Below are 17,539 nucleotides of genomic sequence, written 5' to 3' on the forward strand. Positions count from 1 at the left end.
TAATATTAAAGACCTTTTTTGCCAATCCTCAGACACCTGCAGAACAAAGATTACATTCTTTGGACGTCAAGCGGTGTCTTAAGTTCTACATCAGTAAGACAGCTTCTTTCAGGAAATCCGATCAACTTTTTATAGCTTATGGACGCTGTCATAAAGGACGTCAGGTTACTAAACCAACGATTGCACGCTGGATCTCGGCAGCTATTGTCTTCTGCCACCAAAGGGCAAATAAACCTCTGCAGTCTCCAGTGAGGGCACACTCCACTAGGGCAGTGTCATCATCTACTGCCTTATTTGCTGGAGTCTCTTTGCAACACATCTGCAGAGCAGCTACGTGGTCGACCAGACACACGTTTACTAAGCACTACTGCTTGGCAACTTTAAGCGAGGAGGATGCTGCAGTGGGACAGGCAGTGCTGCGCAATCTTTTTAAGTAAGGTGAGCCTCTTCCTCCCGCCTCCATATTGTTTCCATATATATTATGCATTTACAATGTTACAGTTGTTCAATACTGTTTTTATGCATAGAAGATTGATTATCTATATATGTTGAATCTATTTGGCATGGAAACAATGGTGATTGTTACTGCTAGCTATTCTATATTCAAGCATGTGAATCTATGAAAGACACCCTAATACTGGAGAAGAACAATTGTTACTTACCTGTAAACAGGTGGTTCTCCAGTATTGGTGTCTTTCATAGATTCACATGCGACCCTCCCTCCTCCCTTCAGAGGCTCTCTTCTCCTCATGCACTTTACAGTCACTCTTGTGCTACGAAAATCTGAGGTGAGAGGCTCTGAGGAGAAGGTTCTAGAGAGGGGCTGACGCCTGATTGGCTGGAGTTCGGACTTACATAATGACAGAGATAGACTACAAAGGTCTTTTGTCTCTCTCCATTGTATTCCTATGGAGTTTTTCTCTTATAGGTACACTATGTGTGTTTTACACCTATATGCACTAATTATATGATTACTTATGTATATATTTTACTACATATATATATGTATATATTGCTATTTTATTTACCGTGGGACTCCCACTCCGACGACGGGGAATATTCAAGCATGTGAATCTATGAAAGACACCAATACTGGAGAACCACCTGTTTACAGGTAAGTAACAATTGTTCTTTGTAATTAATTTAACCAAACATCTAGAAGTAGTACACATTATTGCAAAACCTAAGACAGTTATGAGGAATGTAAAAATTGTAATCGAAATTAGTATTTATATATCACTTATCAATTCAAATAATCATAAGACCATTTAAAAGTCAACTTCACTGTCGTAAAATAAATATTTAATTCCAAGACATGTTTTGCCACAAGGGACAACACCCCTCATGAGCAGTTGCTGTTAAAACATGCCATTCAAGCCTTCCTTCTATTTTGCTTTAAAATTCCGCTCCCTTTCACCTTGAAACTAATCACCTCCATTCCTGCGTCTTTAATTTTTAGAAAGATGAACTCCAGGTTCTCGATAATAATCGTTTAGCCCCTTAGTTCATCCGCTTTCAGTCCACAGTAAGATGAACTGATCCTTTTGATGTTGTCGTGGATTCTAGTTATTAAAAACATAGGTCAATGTTTTAAATTCACTTTCTCAACAAATGTTATCGTTAAGAGAACTTGCCGCACTCATTGCAGAACTTTTTCAGCATATACTATTATCTGTGATTATGTTCCCTAATCTCTTTTACACCCCTAACAATGTCTAATACGCAAATCCATGGCTGAGGCATTTCTGTTAACCTGTAAAGGAAATGTTTTAATAAATGTAGGTCACCCGGTTGTTTTGGTAGTGGAGCAGCTGTGAAGTTCTTTGTTTAATTCTTTCAACAATTCTCTTGCCTTTTAACATTTGAGGGTTTAAGTGCCCTCATTATGTTTGTCAGATTCCATGCTTTTGGATTGTCTTGCAGAATGTTTTAAAGAAACGTATTTGCATATTAGATATTTGTTAGCAATCTTGTTTTAAAATAGTTTCACATTTCTTTGTGTGGGAGAAAATAGTCATATTTGTTCTATTATGCAGGGGAGTAGGTGCAAATCAGAAATAGCCTGACTCTCAGGAAGCAGAGATATTTTAACAAGATTATAAAAACACACATTGATCTCAATTGTGGTTTGATGATAAATGTATAAAAGAGACCTAGGCAAAAGTGGCTGGTTAAGATTTTATTTATGAAGATACATTTTATTTTATCTACAAGAGTATTGCTAGCAGCTGAAAAAAGATGATTGTCCGATAAATCAATATAGATTTGTTTCTCATATTTTGCAGACCGGGGATTCTTGTTACTATGCAAGCGTTTTCGGAGGAGGACAGGAAACAATGGATGGAAGCTTTGGATGGGAAAGAAGCTGTAAGCTCTGAACTTATTTACATACCAGTGTTTGCTATGTGGGCTTTTAAAGGGTTATGACTATTAAAACATTTATACGAAGTGCTTAGTTGAAAATGTCAGCCTAGGTTATTTCCAAGACCAGCAGAAAACAAATGACAGAAGAGTAACTAGTATAATGTGAATATTACATAGTTAAGATTATGCTAGGTGGCTGCAACACTTCACTCGGGGATACGCATTTCACATTAAGCTATAGTGTTACATAATGAAGTCTATGATGGGTTCACAGTTTTGGCCTTTCTTGTATTGTATATTTGGCACTGTGGGTATGAATTAACAAGAGTCAGAGTTTCACTCTCGCAGCTGGTCTTGCGCTAAGTGTTCCCGAGCCTTTACATATCTGGAGAACTTTAGTCCGGTATAGTTGCTATGCGTTACATAACTGCATGTAAATTCACTGTCTAATCCGAATTCTGTAAACCTTTTTGTGCCTCAATTCCTAATTAAAACAGGCCTTATAGCACCAACCAGTGCTTAATTTGAGCTGGTGGGTACCACCGACACTTATTTTTGGGAACCAACACTTATTTCTCCACACCTGATATTAACCGCAAGCAAGAGAGAAAAACACACAAACGGTAAAGAAGGGGGTAGATAAAGCTGGAAAAGCTGTCACAAAGGGAGAAAGTAAGGACTGGCAGGAGTGAAATAAATATGAAGGTGGTGTTTGGTAGTGGATTAAAGAGTCCTGAGGTGAATTCAAGACTATGCAGCCTTGGTATTTGGTCTGCCGCCCTTGAATAACACTGGCCGCGGGCTTCTGAGCAGAGCTTTGGGAACCGACAGACACGCTTTACTTTACAAATTAAGGATTGGCAACAACACAAGTTGCTTGGAATTGCCTGAATGCACAACAATCTACCAGCCTCTATACAACTATATTACTATAGAAATAACATGAGAAATAAATAATACAATCAGTAACGTATGGATGAAGTTCCATTTACTATAGATAAATACATTACAAGAATCGATAGCTAAAGTAACAGTTCTAAAATACTTTGTTTTATCCTAACAGTTTAACTGATAATAAATTAACAATTCAGTTAGTAACAAGTCAAGTGTTCTGTCTCATTCCTTCAGTCCTATGAACATATACATTATTTTTGTTGTGTGCTATCTTTAAGCCTTTGTGTTACCTTGACTCTGTGTCTATGCATCAATTACTCACTTTCTCTAAAACCTGTGTAGCAGGTAGCTTTAAAAATATAGTGATTTATTTTCTGTTTTATAAAAGTGTGTCCTTTTTAACCTTCATACTTGATTTGTATTCGGAAGTAATTTCAGGTTGCATTTTGCCATAAATACAAGCTTTCAACATAGCACTTCTGTTCATAAGACAATATCCAGTTTGGTATCTACTTCATGAATCCCTTTTGGTCTGCTTGTTTATTCATAGGAACTGCTGTCCTAAATAATGCTGTAATTCCTGTACACATAACTGTAAAAGTTTCTCATGCTCTCTGGGAATGACATGCCACATGTTTGAAAACACCCCTATTTCGATTTTATCCTTACAACCATTAACATTGCATGGTATTTGGTCAGTAGGTTTTTTAGGTATGAATCCCAGGTCCTATATACTTTGAGCTTTTTTGCCTCGCCAAATAATGACCTATTCAATATAGTAGATACCACAAATTTGATTTCCCATCCTGGGCCACTTTCTAGTCAAGTTCCATCTCCAAATTGGAGCTCTTCTCCACAGATATTCTATTCCAATAACTGTCTTTGAAGCATCCTTCAAATACTTGTAAAGTCCTTATAGTGTTGAATGATTGTTTCCTTCCTCCACTGCCTGTGATTTGAACCTTGTTGGCCAGCGCACTGAGTTAGCAACTGTAAGCAGCACTGTCATAGAAGCATCAAAAAGTGACAAGTGAATTGTAGATAGTATAGAAGTGCACTGCCAATAGGCCAAACAGACCGCATATAAGGCCCAGAGATTCTTGTCTTTTTAAGATCTAAAAGAAGTGCGGGTGTCGGCCAACGACCAACACTAGGGAGGTATATAAAGGTCCTTCTGGTGCTTTGCAGCAGAGGAAGTACTTTTTTTTTTTTTATTTAACAGGGTGCTTGGGAAGAGCTTTGTGAGCAGCTTTATTTTTTAATTTTTTTTATTGTAATGGCGATCAGTGTAGGGCGCACGGATTGTCGTACAATAAAATTACAACAAGTCAATGGGTTAATTTTACTTTCACTGCATCAGTGCTGGGGTGGGCATATCCCAGCCCCCCCAGACACTGATTACTTTGGGAGAGGTATCGTTGGAAAGGGTAGAATCTCCCCGTTGTACGGTTTCCACTTTTCAGTAAGTACTGTTCGTTTATTGGACAACATAAACATTGTGATAGTGCCAGACTGATTCCATGCACCACCTCAGGATATGTCGGCCTATAGTCCTTCTAGCTCACAGTGCTAACATAAGTACCCCTAAACCTGGCAAGGTAGCAAATGGTTTTGGCAGACTCAGAACATGACAACCCTAACCCCCAAGGATTCGGGGTAACAGATATAGAACCTTTTAGCTCAGTTTCTCGTGCTCACTCAGAGATACAAGAAATACACAAACGGGCATTTTCAATATTTATTTATCCTTTGTGATTCTTGTATAAAATATATGTGCTGCAATGATTAATAGCCAGAAGCAGATGAAAGTGATTAGCAATATAAGGACAGTGAGAAGAATTAACGATTCCACCATGTTGCTAAAACTGTGTATATATACTGGCTTTTAAGTACTGTATATAGTTTACTCCTAATATGCATTCCCTACCTAGTTCCTAAGGCGGGTGTTCTGCCAAGAATCCCCTACTGGATGATCTAAATCCCCATTACCTGAAGGCAGGGTATGTAGATCCCCGTCTTGGTCACAAGTTGTACATCCGTTCAGTAGTTGTGGAGTTATTTAGAATCAATCGTTTTTATTGTGCGGGATTCAGGTAGGATGAACACAGCTTCCTACCTACATCACAAGGCCGGCAGAGCGGATCTCTACATATGTTTACACAGCTTTCTGGCCAACAACCCAGAGGCCGGCCGCGGAAGAGGCAATCGTAGTTAACATCCATACCTTATCCCTTTTAAGGGAAACTAAGATACAACAACATTAACTAAAGCAAAAATGGAACCAAACCACAGCATACAGAACTCTAAGTATTGAAAAGGGGTTCTAGTGGTAGGAGTCTAAGGATCTGCAGGTATTTCAGACAAATCACCTTTCTCAAATCTTTCGTGAGGATTTGCAGGAAAGGAGCCCACAGCTTCGTATATTCTTTGCCCCTACCCTCCACGATGAGTGACATACACTCCATAGCCAATAGCTGCCACAAGCGGTGTATCCACTCCAAACTCTCAGGAACAGATAATGTCCCCCACCTTGCCAAAATGACTTGCCGCGCGGCGAGCAGCGCCAATGCAATCTGTCTGCCTCTGGTAGATTTCTGTGGAAAGGTTTTAGGGTGAGATAGACCTAACAGCAAATATTCAGGAGAGCGAGGCAGTGCAATCTGGAAAGCTTCATCAATATCATCTAGGACCGCCGTCCAATAGCGTACCAATTTCGGACAGTGCCAAAGCAGGTGAACCAGTGTTCCCGTCGCCCCGCATCCCCGCCAGCAGAGATCGGATTTGCGTTTTTCCCAACCGTGGAACCGAGCAGGCTTGTAATACCAATACGTAACTACCTTAAAGGCAGACTCTGCCCCCGCTGTATTATGTGCAGTGTGATGTGCCCTGTATAGTACATGCTCCCATTCCTTAGGAGTCAGGGGCCTGCCCAGTTCGGTCTCCCAATGCACATGAGCTTTGGTACGAGTGCGCGCGGAGCGTGCCATGAGCATGGCATACAGTTCCGCTATAAGTCTGCGATCATCCTTTTTGCGCACCAGCCATTGTTCGAATGCCGTAAGTGGACGGGACATGCGGGAAAGATTGGCTGGCCTAGTATCCCAATGCATGAGCTGACTGTAGGGAAATGCGTCTGAGGGTAGTAAATCGTAGTCTTTGCGCTACTGTGCAAACGAAATCAGGCCCTCAGTATCATAAAGGGAACTAACCCTCTTACACCCCTCCTCTCGCCACCTCTGGAATATGGGCGACGCTTGACCCGGGGGAAAGTCTGGGTTGTCGACGATGGGTGTCATTGGTGAAGGAAACGACGTCCACCCTTTCCTTAAAGCTACGTGATCCCAAACCTTGAAGGTAGGCGAGGTGACCGTGGAGGAATAGAGTCCCCACGCTCTATCTTTTCAAGGTAACCACAGTTCCAGCCAGATGTTCACCCCCGCAACAGACGGATCCATGAAATTACAGTGCTTGCTGGACAGTGGCCTATTCCATTCCACCAAATAGCGCAAACAGGCCACTTGATAATAGCCCTCAGTGAGCGGGAGGCCCAGACCGCCCTGTGCTTTCGGGGCCGTCATCTGCGTGAGGGAGAGGCGAGGCTTCCTGCCTTTCCAAACAAACTTGGTAATAAGAGATTGTAATTTCTTAAGTGCCCCAGGGGGCGGCGTCATGGGGAGCATCTGGAAAAGGTATAAGTTGCGAGGAAGCACTGTCATTTTCACCGCTACTACCCTCTCAAACCATGCCAGCCAGAGACGTGACCAGGCGTCCTGTGCCTTGGCCGTGTGGTCCAGTAGCAGGGAATAATTCAGCGGCACCGTCTTAGCAATAGTCGGGGTAATCTTGAACCCTAGGTATGCTATATCCGTTGGCGCCCATTGGAATGTAATGTCTCGCTGCAATGCCTCCACCTACTCCAAGGGAACAGAAAGATTCAGGATCTGGGATTTCGCAACATTTATCTTAAAACCCGATATGTCCCCAAAGGCTGCAGGTTCGTCCAACAAAGCAGGCAGGGACCTCAGTGGCTGAGTCAGCGAGAGGATCACATCGTCTGCATACAAACTAAGTTTGTGCACGTCCACCCCGAATTTGAGACCTACCACATTCGGGTTCGCACGGACCGGCTGAGCAAAAAGCTCCATATACAGCGCAAATAAAAGTGGGGACCGGGGACAACCCTGCCACATACCCCTGCCGATGGAAAATGAGGCCGATCTACAGCAATTAACCCGAACAAAGGCCTTGGGGGAGGCATATAGGCATTGTATCCAACGGAGGAAGTTGGTACCAAACCCGTACGCGTGCAAAACAGCAAACCGATACTCCCAATTGACCCGATCGAAGGCCTTTTCTGCATCTATAAACAAGAGAAAGGCTGGCCTCTGGGAGCGGTGAGTACTATCGATAAGGTGCAGCAATCTTTTGGAATTGTCCCCCCCTTGTCTAGAGGGAATGAAGCCCGACTGATTGGGGTCGATCATATCCGCCATGAGAGGGCTAAGGCACGACGCCAAAATGCCCGCAAACAATTTAGCGTCAATATTAAGAAGCAAAAAGGGTCAGTAGGACCCACATAAGCGCGAGCCTTTCCCCGGCTTCAAAATTACTGAGATCGCTGCCTCAGACATCGAGGGCGTCCCCTCTCCTGTGTCGATGAAAGAGTTAAACAATCGGGTCAGAAAAGGAGCCAGCTCCACACAAAATGTCTTATAAAATATAGCCGAGAAGCCGTCCAGACCCGGTGACTTAGCAACTTTCAACCTAGAGATAGCAGGTGTCACCTCTTCTATACGGATACCCGAATCTAGGTCCTCCGAGACAGATTTAGGGAGAGGGGTTATCTCGCTTGCTGCAAAGTATGGCGTTGGGTCCTGCAGGGGCAGAATTTGCTGCGTGTAAAGGAGGTGATAAAAGATGCGAAACGTATCAACAATCCGATCGTCAGCAGTCTGATCCACGCCAGAGTGGTCTCTCACTGATTGGATCAAGGATGTCTGCGTCTGAACTCGCAATCTATGGGCCAACATCTTCCTGCATTTATCGCTGCTCAAAAAGAATTTGACGAAACCGGAGAAGAGCATGCTCTGCTCTGTCAATGTCCAGGTGTTTTAGCATACGTCTATGCTTTTCCAACTCTCGCCACACACACAGGGCCCCCGTATGCTTGTGGATCGCCTCCAGCTCACCCACCTCCCTCTCCAATTCCTCACGCTTTTCCTTACGCATGGTATTGTATGCTGCAGCAATCGCTATAAACTCACCCCGTGTCACCAATTTCAGGGCCTCCCACATCACCGAAAGAGGAGTGGACCCATCATCCTTTGCCTGAAAATACTGCACTATAGTATCGCGCACCCGCTGAATTGTCGCCTCAGAGTGAAGCAAGCTATTGCGCAGTCTCCAACCGGGTGGTAAAGTTCGCGAGCGAAGCGCAGGAAGTAAGACAGAGATAAGGGCATGATCAGAGAGGGAGCGCGGAGCTATCTCTGAAGAATGTAGGGTGCCCATGAGAGCAGTGGATGCTAGAAAATGATCAAGGCGCGCAAAAGTTTTGTGTGCCACAGAATAATATGTGTAGTCTCGTTCACCTGGGTGTTGCTTCCGCCACACGTCATGCAAGCCACTATCTTCCAACCACCCCTTCCCACCCAAGGACAGAGCCCCAGTCTGGCGTGAGCGCTCTCCCGACCTGTCAAGCTCTGCATTCATAACTAAATTAAAATCGCCCCCTACTAGAATAGTCGCATCCGGGGAAGTAAGGATTTCTGATCAGGCGGAAAGCAGGAAGGGTTCTTGTTTCTTGTTGGGGGCATAGAGAGAGCCCTGCGTCAGATGCGACTCCCCCCATTGCACCCTAATGGCCAACAGCCTGCTCTTTATTTCTGCCACTGTCTACACCACCTTTCACGGGCAAAGCGCACTCAATAAGATAGCTACTCCATTCCTTTTGGACGGTCCAGCGGGCCAGAACTGCTGTGGGAAGCGCCTATCAGGCATGCGCGCAACATCTTTGGACACTAGATGAGTCTCCTGGAGGAGACAGATATCACTATCTGAATTTTCTAGAAGAGAGAGTATTGCCGCGCGCTTCACAGGGTTATTCAGCCCCTGAACATTCAAACTTACAATCTTCAAATGTTTACCCATAGGGTTACCAGAAGGACACTATTCATATCGGCAAATTCCCTTAGATCGACCAAGGCACTGCGCATAAGACCCTGCAGCACCCTGTTGCGCGCATTTCTGACCTAGGAACTGATGCAGAGACTCCAAAATAAACCCCAAACAAACCCCAACACGAAAAGAACCACCAGCACAGGACCGAAAAGAAAAAATCAACAAGAAATACATGACCAATGTTCGCCATATACATAAAGAAGCACAGAACCAAAAAGGAAAAGGCAACACGAAAAACATGACCCAAGTTCGTTATATTGGTAAAAGTCTAGGGGATCGTGACTGCAACCTGTGACCTGTTCGTAAAGGTAATCCAAGAACCACCTTAACGCCAGGGGACCTCCTACTCACCAAGTCGAGCAGTCCCATCGGTCCCCCCGGCGCCTCTCGCAATACGCCTCACCGGGCCATCATTTGTCGATGTTAAGAGGGAGCAGGGCTCACTGCACGTTGCACCAGGGAGGAAAGCACCACTTCTCTCTCTTTCTCTCTCACAGACTGGTCGGGCTTCTTAATGGGCGAAGCCTTCCCCACTCGCTACCAACCCGAAGTGCGACGTGCATGCCGGGCAGCCAAGCCGCTCAGCCCCCTCCTCTGGCGAGCCGTCGTCGATGCCCAGGGTCGCCTGTGCCTCCTCTGGAGATCGGAGCTGTAGGAGCTTTCCCCGGTGCTTAAATATGATTCGAAATGGGTGGCCCCAGGAGTAAGGGATGTTCTTCTCACGGAGATAGTTGGTCTCAGGCTTAAACATTCGTCATTTTACCAGGGTGGTGGCTGCAAGGTCTTGGAATATCGCAGATTGATGGCCACGGAAATATACAGGTTGTGCCTCTCGGGCCTTCCGGATGATGCGTTCCTTCAGCTGAAAATTGCCGAACACACACAAGTATGTCCGGAGGAGGCACTTTGTTGCTGCGGGGGAGACCTACACGATGGACCCGGTCCATCTGGATATCCATTCCCTCATCGACCCGAGTAGCTGCTGAAATAAAGCGAGGACATAAGTGCGAAGATCGTCACCTTCCTCCTTCCATGGAACAGCCCTGATTCTCACGTTGTTCCGCCTGCAGCGATTCTCCAGGTCCTCCACATGTGACTGGAGGTCAATGTTCTGTTCACGAAGTCGCAGCATGTCCTGCTGCAAAAGGTGTAGCTCTTCATCCCTGCTTACATCGTGCTCCTCCAGAGTTGCCATCCTCTCCCCTATTTCATCCACATATCGCCGCACCTCTTTAAGATCCGCAGCCAGCTGGGACTTTAGCTCCTGGATGTCCTCCTTAATGGCCGAAAAGAGTTCTATCATAAAGGCTTTGGTTGCAGGGGCATCCTCGCCTTCCGACTGGCCAGCACCCTTCTTTCCCTGAGGAATGACTTGACTGCTTGAGAAGTAGTTATTTTAAGGACTTCTCCTTACGTGCCCTTGCTGTTGCCATTTCGAACCTTCCGCTCAACAAAGCCACACCAGGCTACAGGGTCGATGGAGACATCGCCGGGCACACCAACCAACTCTTCCGGCAAGCGTTACGCTGTAAGACGGCGCCAATATCTCCTTAATCACCGGTGTGTTGTCCTCTAAGATCCACACCAGAACTCCCTTGCACCCACTCCACAGGGTATCCCTTTCCCCCAGATGCGCCACGTGGCAGAGGTCTACCCCCGGTTGCCTCCCACTCAACTCGACTGACGCAAGTGCTCCTGGACCCAGCAATCAGCACAGACAACACCTGTCCAGGCCCGATCAAACTTTCAGCTGGGCTGTGACTCTCGCCGGCCACACGTCGACAGCAGCTCCTAAGATGGTGGTGCCGTCACCTCTCTGCAATCTGCCCCTCGTGTCCCGCTACCACCACCACCTCCTCACCAGCAACTCTACTTGCCTGCTGCCCGCCTAAATGCAGACCGATGCAGCCCCAGTAGCAGCTCACAGCTCCACAGAGTTAAGTGGGCAATCACTGTCCAGGCCTCCCCGCCGCGGTCAAGACAGTGCTGCACCAGCTCCCAGACCGTCCTCCAGCTACCGCCTTAGCCCCCTCAGAGGGCCGCACACGCAGAGGCCTCACCGCCCTCGGGAAAACTCCAGGCTCCAGTAGCCGTCCAGAGGGCCACCCCTGTGTTCACCGTCTGCCGGGTTGCGGACCAAGCGGACACACCACCGGCACAGCCACTCCGCCTCACCCCTCACCTACCGCTTCTCTGTGACAACGGAACCCTCGCCAACCGGCGGGGGCAGGGAAGACCCAACAGCAGCTCAGGGTCCCGGTTCCACTCAGGGGGCCGCGCACTTCACATCCACGTGGCCCCAAATGGCACCAGGCAGCAATGCTTCACCGGTAGGGTAGCAGAATCGGCCCCCAGAGTAGCTTCACAGTCCAGGCCTCGCTCCGCCGAGGCCGCGCACACCAACTCCCGCCACGCGGTCTCCGGCAGCAACAGACAGCAGCACTCTCCGGGCAACTCCACAGCCTCCCTGACGTCGCGTCACCACAGCCGCTGCTCCTCCACCTCCGGGGCAGCCTCTTGTGACGCGAGGCAGCCTCACATCTGTACTTCGCAGGCCCTTACACACCAGTCCCAGTTCCGCTCCAGGTAGGCCGCACTAGAGTCGCGGGGCTCAAAGGCAGCCACACAGCACCTGCATCGGGCCGTGACTCTCCCTCAGGCTTCCTGCGCTCCCCCAGGGGCTTCCCCGCGTATATCAAAGGTGGATGGCTCAGAGGATCGGCTCAATGACAAAGCTTAAAAGCGGTGGTGTCGGAGGGACACAGACTCACGTCCTACCACGCCGCCATCTTGGCCAGGCCCCCGTGGAGTTATTTAAAGAAATTTCCAGTTGTATTTATATTGATGCTGTGGATCCGCAACCCCTCCTGATCTTGTGCTGAGATCTGATTGGTGCCAACACTTCAAATCAGGAAGTGTTGGCAGCCATATTGTGACTCGGTTGAACCGGATCACAGACAAAACATTACCTGTAGTGTGGGAAACAATCTAACGTGGAGTTGGTGTCCATGTGCAATGTACACTAAGAGGAGTCAAAGAACATCTTGTAAATCAGGAGACTTCTTCAAAGAAAAACCACTTGCAAAAGTCTGAGCCCAACACTAGTTGGCAGAAGTACACTAAGCATGTACATCACTACAAAGAGATGCTATATCTATCTAGATACACACACACACACACACACACACTCCCTCACTCACTCACTCACTCACTCACTCACTCACTCACTCACTCACTCACTCACTCTCTCAAACTCTCACACACACTTCTTATTACAGCCCTGAAAACAAGAAGAGATGGCAAACTAGAAAAGTTCTTTTGCACTTCTATGAATGATATCTAAGCTGCACAAGCAACATCTTCTATCATTGTGACATTACACCTGAAGAAAATATCTACTATATACTGGACATCCTTGGAGAAAAAGAGCTGGGCTCTGCCACTTCTTTGAGTGCTCCACTTCTTAGATGCTGCCTGATCTTTGACCTCTCCAAATGACCCTCACTTGAGGAGACTACATCAACTGTTGGGGCCAAGTCAGCCTCTGAAAATGTGTTGACTTTCTCATCCCAGAGCAACAACAAGCATTTACACAATAGGTTTTGCTTATTACTGCCTTATTAATGAAAATGCCCCTTCAGTCAAATGAGTTTAGGCACTCCGTAATTCTTCGTACTCTTTCTCATTATAGCATTCACCAACGTAAAAACATACAATAAAACACACACACGTGAAAATCAGCAACATATGCAAGATAAATTAAAATAAAAGTAGAAAAGAAACATGCTGCCTCTGAACATGACAGACATATGTTTGCAATAACAAAATTAAACATGTCAGCGGGTAGCAGTCTTGCAGTAGTTGTTATATTGTAATTCATCAAGGTATTTGTGTAGCACGTACTACCCCTATATGTGGCTCTGAAGTGCTTGTCCATGGGGGTTGCACACTGCACCATGTGGATGTATGGTTGGACAAGTGTTGCCTTGCTTTGTGCCTGTGTGGGAAGTGTTTCCATGTCATGTGTGATGACCACCAAGATGGGGTTATCTTCTACTTAGTTTATTGTTGTTTTAATGTTCCTGCATTGCATGCAGAATACCATTCGATGATGATAGCCTGGTTCAGACGCAATGGCTATGCGGGATGTGGCACACTGCAGATGAAATTAACTGCAAGCAAGCAGCTTGTTACCACTGTCTAGGGAGCTCTAAAAAATCTAAATAAAAGAGAAGGAAAAGGAAAATATCAAATAAGAAAATGGAAAACCAAAGGATTGGTGCAACAGCCTTGGCATTGAAGCACAGTCATTTTCAGGCAGTTGTGAGCATGTGTTCAGAAAAATGCTGTCATTCAAAGGGCAAGAAAGTCAATGGCTGGAGTGGAGTGTAAATGACACTGATACAGACGATCCACAGGTGAGGATTGAGCCAAAGCCCTTCTATTTATGTATGTATATTTCTATTGTCTCGCAAGGGAACAGTAGACTGCACACTACGTGAAATGCTTGTGATTAGGATTTTTTAGAGGGTAGTGCAGACACTCTCATACGCACAATGCATTGTGAATATAGAAAGCCTTTGTCGCAGCCTACAGTTATGTTTTTTTCTTTTACAAATTTTACAAATAAAAATCAAGGGCAGATTTCATAGCACTTCTAAAGCAATAAGTGAATTGTACTCCTTCCAATATGTTATTAGAAATTACCAATTGTAAGTCAACATTTTTTGCCAACCTAAAATGCATAAATACAACATTAAACTTATAGCGAGTATTAGGTATTTCAGCTCTCATCTTCTTAAGGGACGCAATGTCAGCTTGCCATGACCATCACTGTCCATAAGCCACAATTCCACCTGTTGTGTGTATTGGCCTCTGTCCTGTACACTACAATTGGCTCAGCAGATCAATCAATTTCTATGTTATAATTAGAGCTCCCGGTTTTATGGTACTTATTTTTTTGACATTTCTGTATTTATCCATATTTATTTTTTGTCAACTTTATCTGTATTTATCCATATTTATTATGGGTTTATGAAAAAAATAGAGCTGAAAATTGTATATTTCCACATTTATTTAACTAATAAATATGCCGTCATGCTTGAATGCCAGCCAGGTTTCAGTGGTATAAACACTCGCGGAAGATAAATCATTGCCCTTATATGAAAATATGCACATTTCAGTATCCGCATTGTGCATATCTACTGCTGTTTAAGCCCCTTTATGAAAATTCCTTTCTTTTTTAACCCCCTTACCTATCAATCCACACAGTTATTGGCCTGGCAGTCAAGGTAAAGTGTAGTTTGAATCACTCAAAAAGCACCCAATTCCGTTTTTATCCACATTTAAAAACAAATCCAGACAAGAAAATAAATGTTTTTCTGTCTGTATTTATCTGTAAAAATCAGTAAAAACGGAAAAACAGGGAGCCTTAGGTATAATTCCACTATCATGATTCTGTTAATAATCCTAAGAGAAAGAAACTCAGTCTGTACACCACACTTATGACGTAAGTACTGTAAAACGTACTAAATTCATCACATCAAGCCTCTAGCCGTCGAAAAGTAAACTCTTGTGTTCAAGGAGTAGTTCGTATTGGAGTTTACCCGATAAATAGCAGCATGTGTCAAATCTAGACTTTCCGTGATGATTTCTGAGTATATTTTGCTTTTGTAACGCAAAAGTCATATACTTTTCAAACATCGACGTTTGCTGTATTTTTTCTGTTGGCAATTGTTAACCTTGTACTTTTTATAACTTATTTTTCTTGTTTTTTGTAGCCATTCCACGATTTGAACATAGCAAAAACAACACCAGATGGAGGTAAGTGTTTTAACCATTCCTGCATATTCTTTTAATATTAATACATAACATAATAGCTGCACTATAAATACAGATGACAAACCATTTTAATAAGCTTACTTTTACTGCAGTGATTTGTGACAAGTAATAATGTGCATATGTCTTGCTACCAAAGCAGATTGCTTCTCGCCTTTGCAAAAGAAATGTAAAATAAAGTGCATTATTGCAAGTTTAGCTTGTTTTGGCTCAGCATTAACCTTCTGTCTGAAGGTTTCACAGCCCCAGCTTCTTAAGATTTCATAACCCCCCTATAATGTTTAGAACCGTTCTAGTTTGGTTCAAAAACATTTCTTTGCATAATGTCAGAGGTCTGTATGTGTGCAGTGCTGCCATGCATTCTATACTGCTCCCCCTTGCTAATCTACAGTACATCTCTGCCGTTGCCCAATTTTGACACTATCTCAAGAAAAAGGAGAGTTTATATTCATATCCTGTGCATCTATGCATTCACGCTTCTTCCCTTTCACATGCAGCTTTCATTCCGTCGAGGAGGGGCACAGAGGTTCTTGCACTCTGGTTAAGGAAACAGATGCATATTGCTGAAGACCACCATCATGCTTTGAAGTCCTTTACTAACATTTGCAATCTGCAGTCCTCTTTTGTTACTTCTTCCCTTCCCTCTGAGTGTCATACCTTGTCTGCAGTACCTGTGTAACTTACACATGTACCCTCCATTACAATTTTAGATAAGAACCAATTTATGAATAATTAAAGCATTAATCATATGTACCGAAAACCGTGTATAATTCCAATTGGCATTTTCTTTTGTTAGGTACAATGTGATTTTTCACTCTTAGATTAAGAATTTTGCCGTTTTTAAAAACTGCACCATAACTTCGCTATAACTGTGTTTTTAGGTGAATTTCTGGGATTTTTTATGGTTTAAATCGGTTTATTGATTTCAAACAATCATAGGAAACAAGACCCTTGGCTCCATAAGAACAGAACATCTGGGGCAACAAGGTCGCCGAACATAGCTTTACCAAAGGTTATAAGCGCGGAGTGGGCCCGTGAAATTAGAAGAAAAGGGAACATAAGAAAACATACTAACACCCAACAAAACCCTCCCTCCCCCTCACCCCCCTCGTCCACTTGAACAAAAAAAAAAGGGGGGAAGACCGCGTCTAGAGATCAACGCCGTCTTTTGCGGCTCTTCTGGGTAATGCTCTCTGGAATCTGTGTGTCTGGGAGGCGGAGTAATCGAAGATAACGGGGGCAGGTCAACTCGCGGAATTCGGACACTAACAAAGTTAGAAAGGGCCTCCATTAGTCTGGGAATTCAGACCCTCTACCGGCTAGTGTGAGGGTTAATTTTTCCATGCCTAGCACCTGCCAGAGTCTCTGAAGCCAACCAGAGTGCGTTGGGAGCTGAGCAGAGCGCCAGTGTATCAGAATGTTTTGTGTCGCTGCGCCTAAGGCAATAGCAATCAGCCGGCCCCTCGGACATTTAAGCGGATATGTCAATGGGTTGGGTAAACCCAGGAGGACATAAGCGGGAAATCATGGGAGTTGCGTCTCAAAGTGGAGGTCTATTTTATCAAGAATTTGGGACCAATATGGTTGTAGACAGGAATAACTCCAGAGAATGTGTTCTAGGGTGCCCACCTCCCCGCACCCCCTCCAGCACAGAGCGCTCTGGCGAGAGTCAAAGTGATGCAAGCGCTCCGGCGTGTTGTACCAATAAGTGGCAATCTTGGTGAAGGTATCCGCGAGTCCCATGTGATATGCCGAATGCCGCGCCCTATGGTAAATGCCTTCCCATTCTTTGTGACTTAGAGATCTGCCTAAGTCTCTTTCCCAGCAAGCTCGACCTGCGTTATATGTGTGTGTATTGGTAGCTAAAAGCATTTTATAAAGGTCAGAAATAATTTTCTTATCAGACGTGCGCGTTACCAGCCATTTTTCGTAGGGGGTCAGAAGGCGCTGTGCCTGAGGTCTAATTTGCGGGTGAAGTGCCCAATGTCTGATTTGCAGATAAGGCAAGCGCTCTGATTCTGGAAGGCCATAGTATTCCTTGAGCTGCGGAAATGTATTTATGCCATCTAAATCAAAAAGGTGACCCAAGGATCTGCAGGAGGAGGAACGCCAGACGCGAAAAGTCCGGGCGTCCACACCGGGGTGGAACTCTGGGTTATCAAATATTGGTGTGAGAGGTGACGGGAAGGTGGTCAGGTGATGAATAGTGTTAGTGTGGTCCCAGGATTCCAGAACAGTGCTTGTGATGTATGAAGCATATAGA

At 45.0% G+C, this 17,539-nt stretch overlaps 1 protein-coding gene across 2 annotated transcripts in view; it reads left to right on the forward strand.

Annotated features, from left to right (window-relative positions):
- Positions 1 to 17,539, forward strand: part of ARHGAP10 (Rho GTPase activating protein 10) — a 1,033,471-nt gene that overhangs the window by 519,905 nt on the left and 496,027 nt on the right. For both annotated transcript variants that reach the window (XM_085641636.1, XM_085641637.1), the window contains exons 11-12: positions 2,286 to 2,367; positions 15,219 to 15,261. In XM_085641636.1, coding sequence (XP_085497762.1) covers positions 2,286 to 2,367; positions 15,219 to 15,261 — 125 coding nt within the window. The remainder of the gene's footprint in view (positions 1 to 2,285; positions 2,368 to 15,218; positions 15,262 to 17,539) is intronic.

The sequence above is a fragment of the Triturus cristatus genome, chromosome 2_2 (genome assembly GCF_964204655.1).
Source record: "Triturus cristatus chromosome 2_2, aTriCri1.1, whole genome shotgun sequence".
NCBI lineage: Eukaryota > Metazoa > Chordata > Amphibia > Caudata > Salamandridae > Triturus > Triturus cristatus.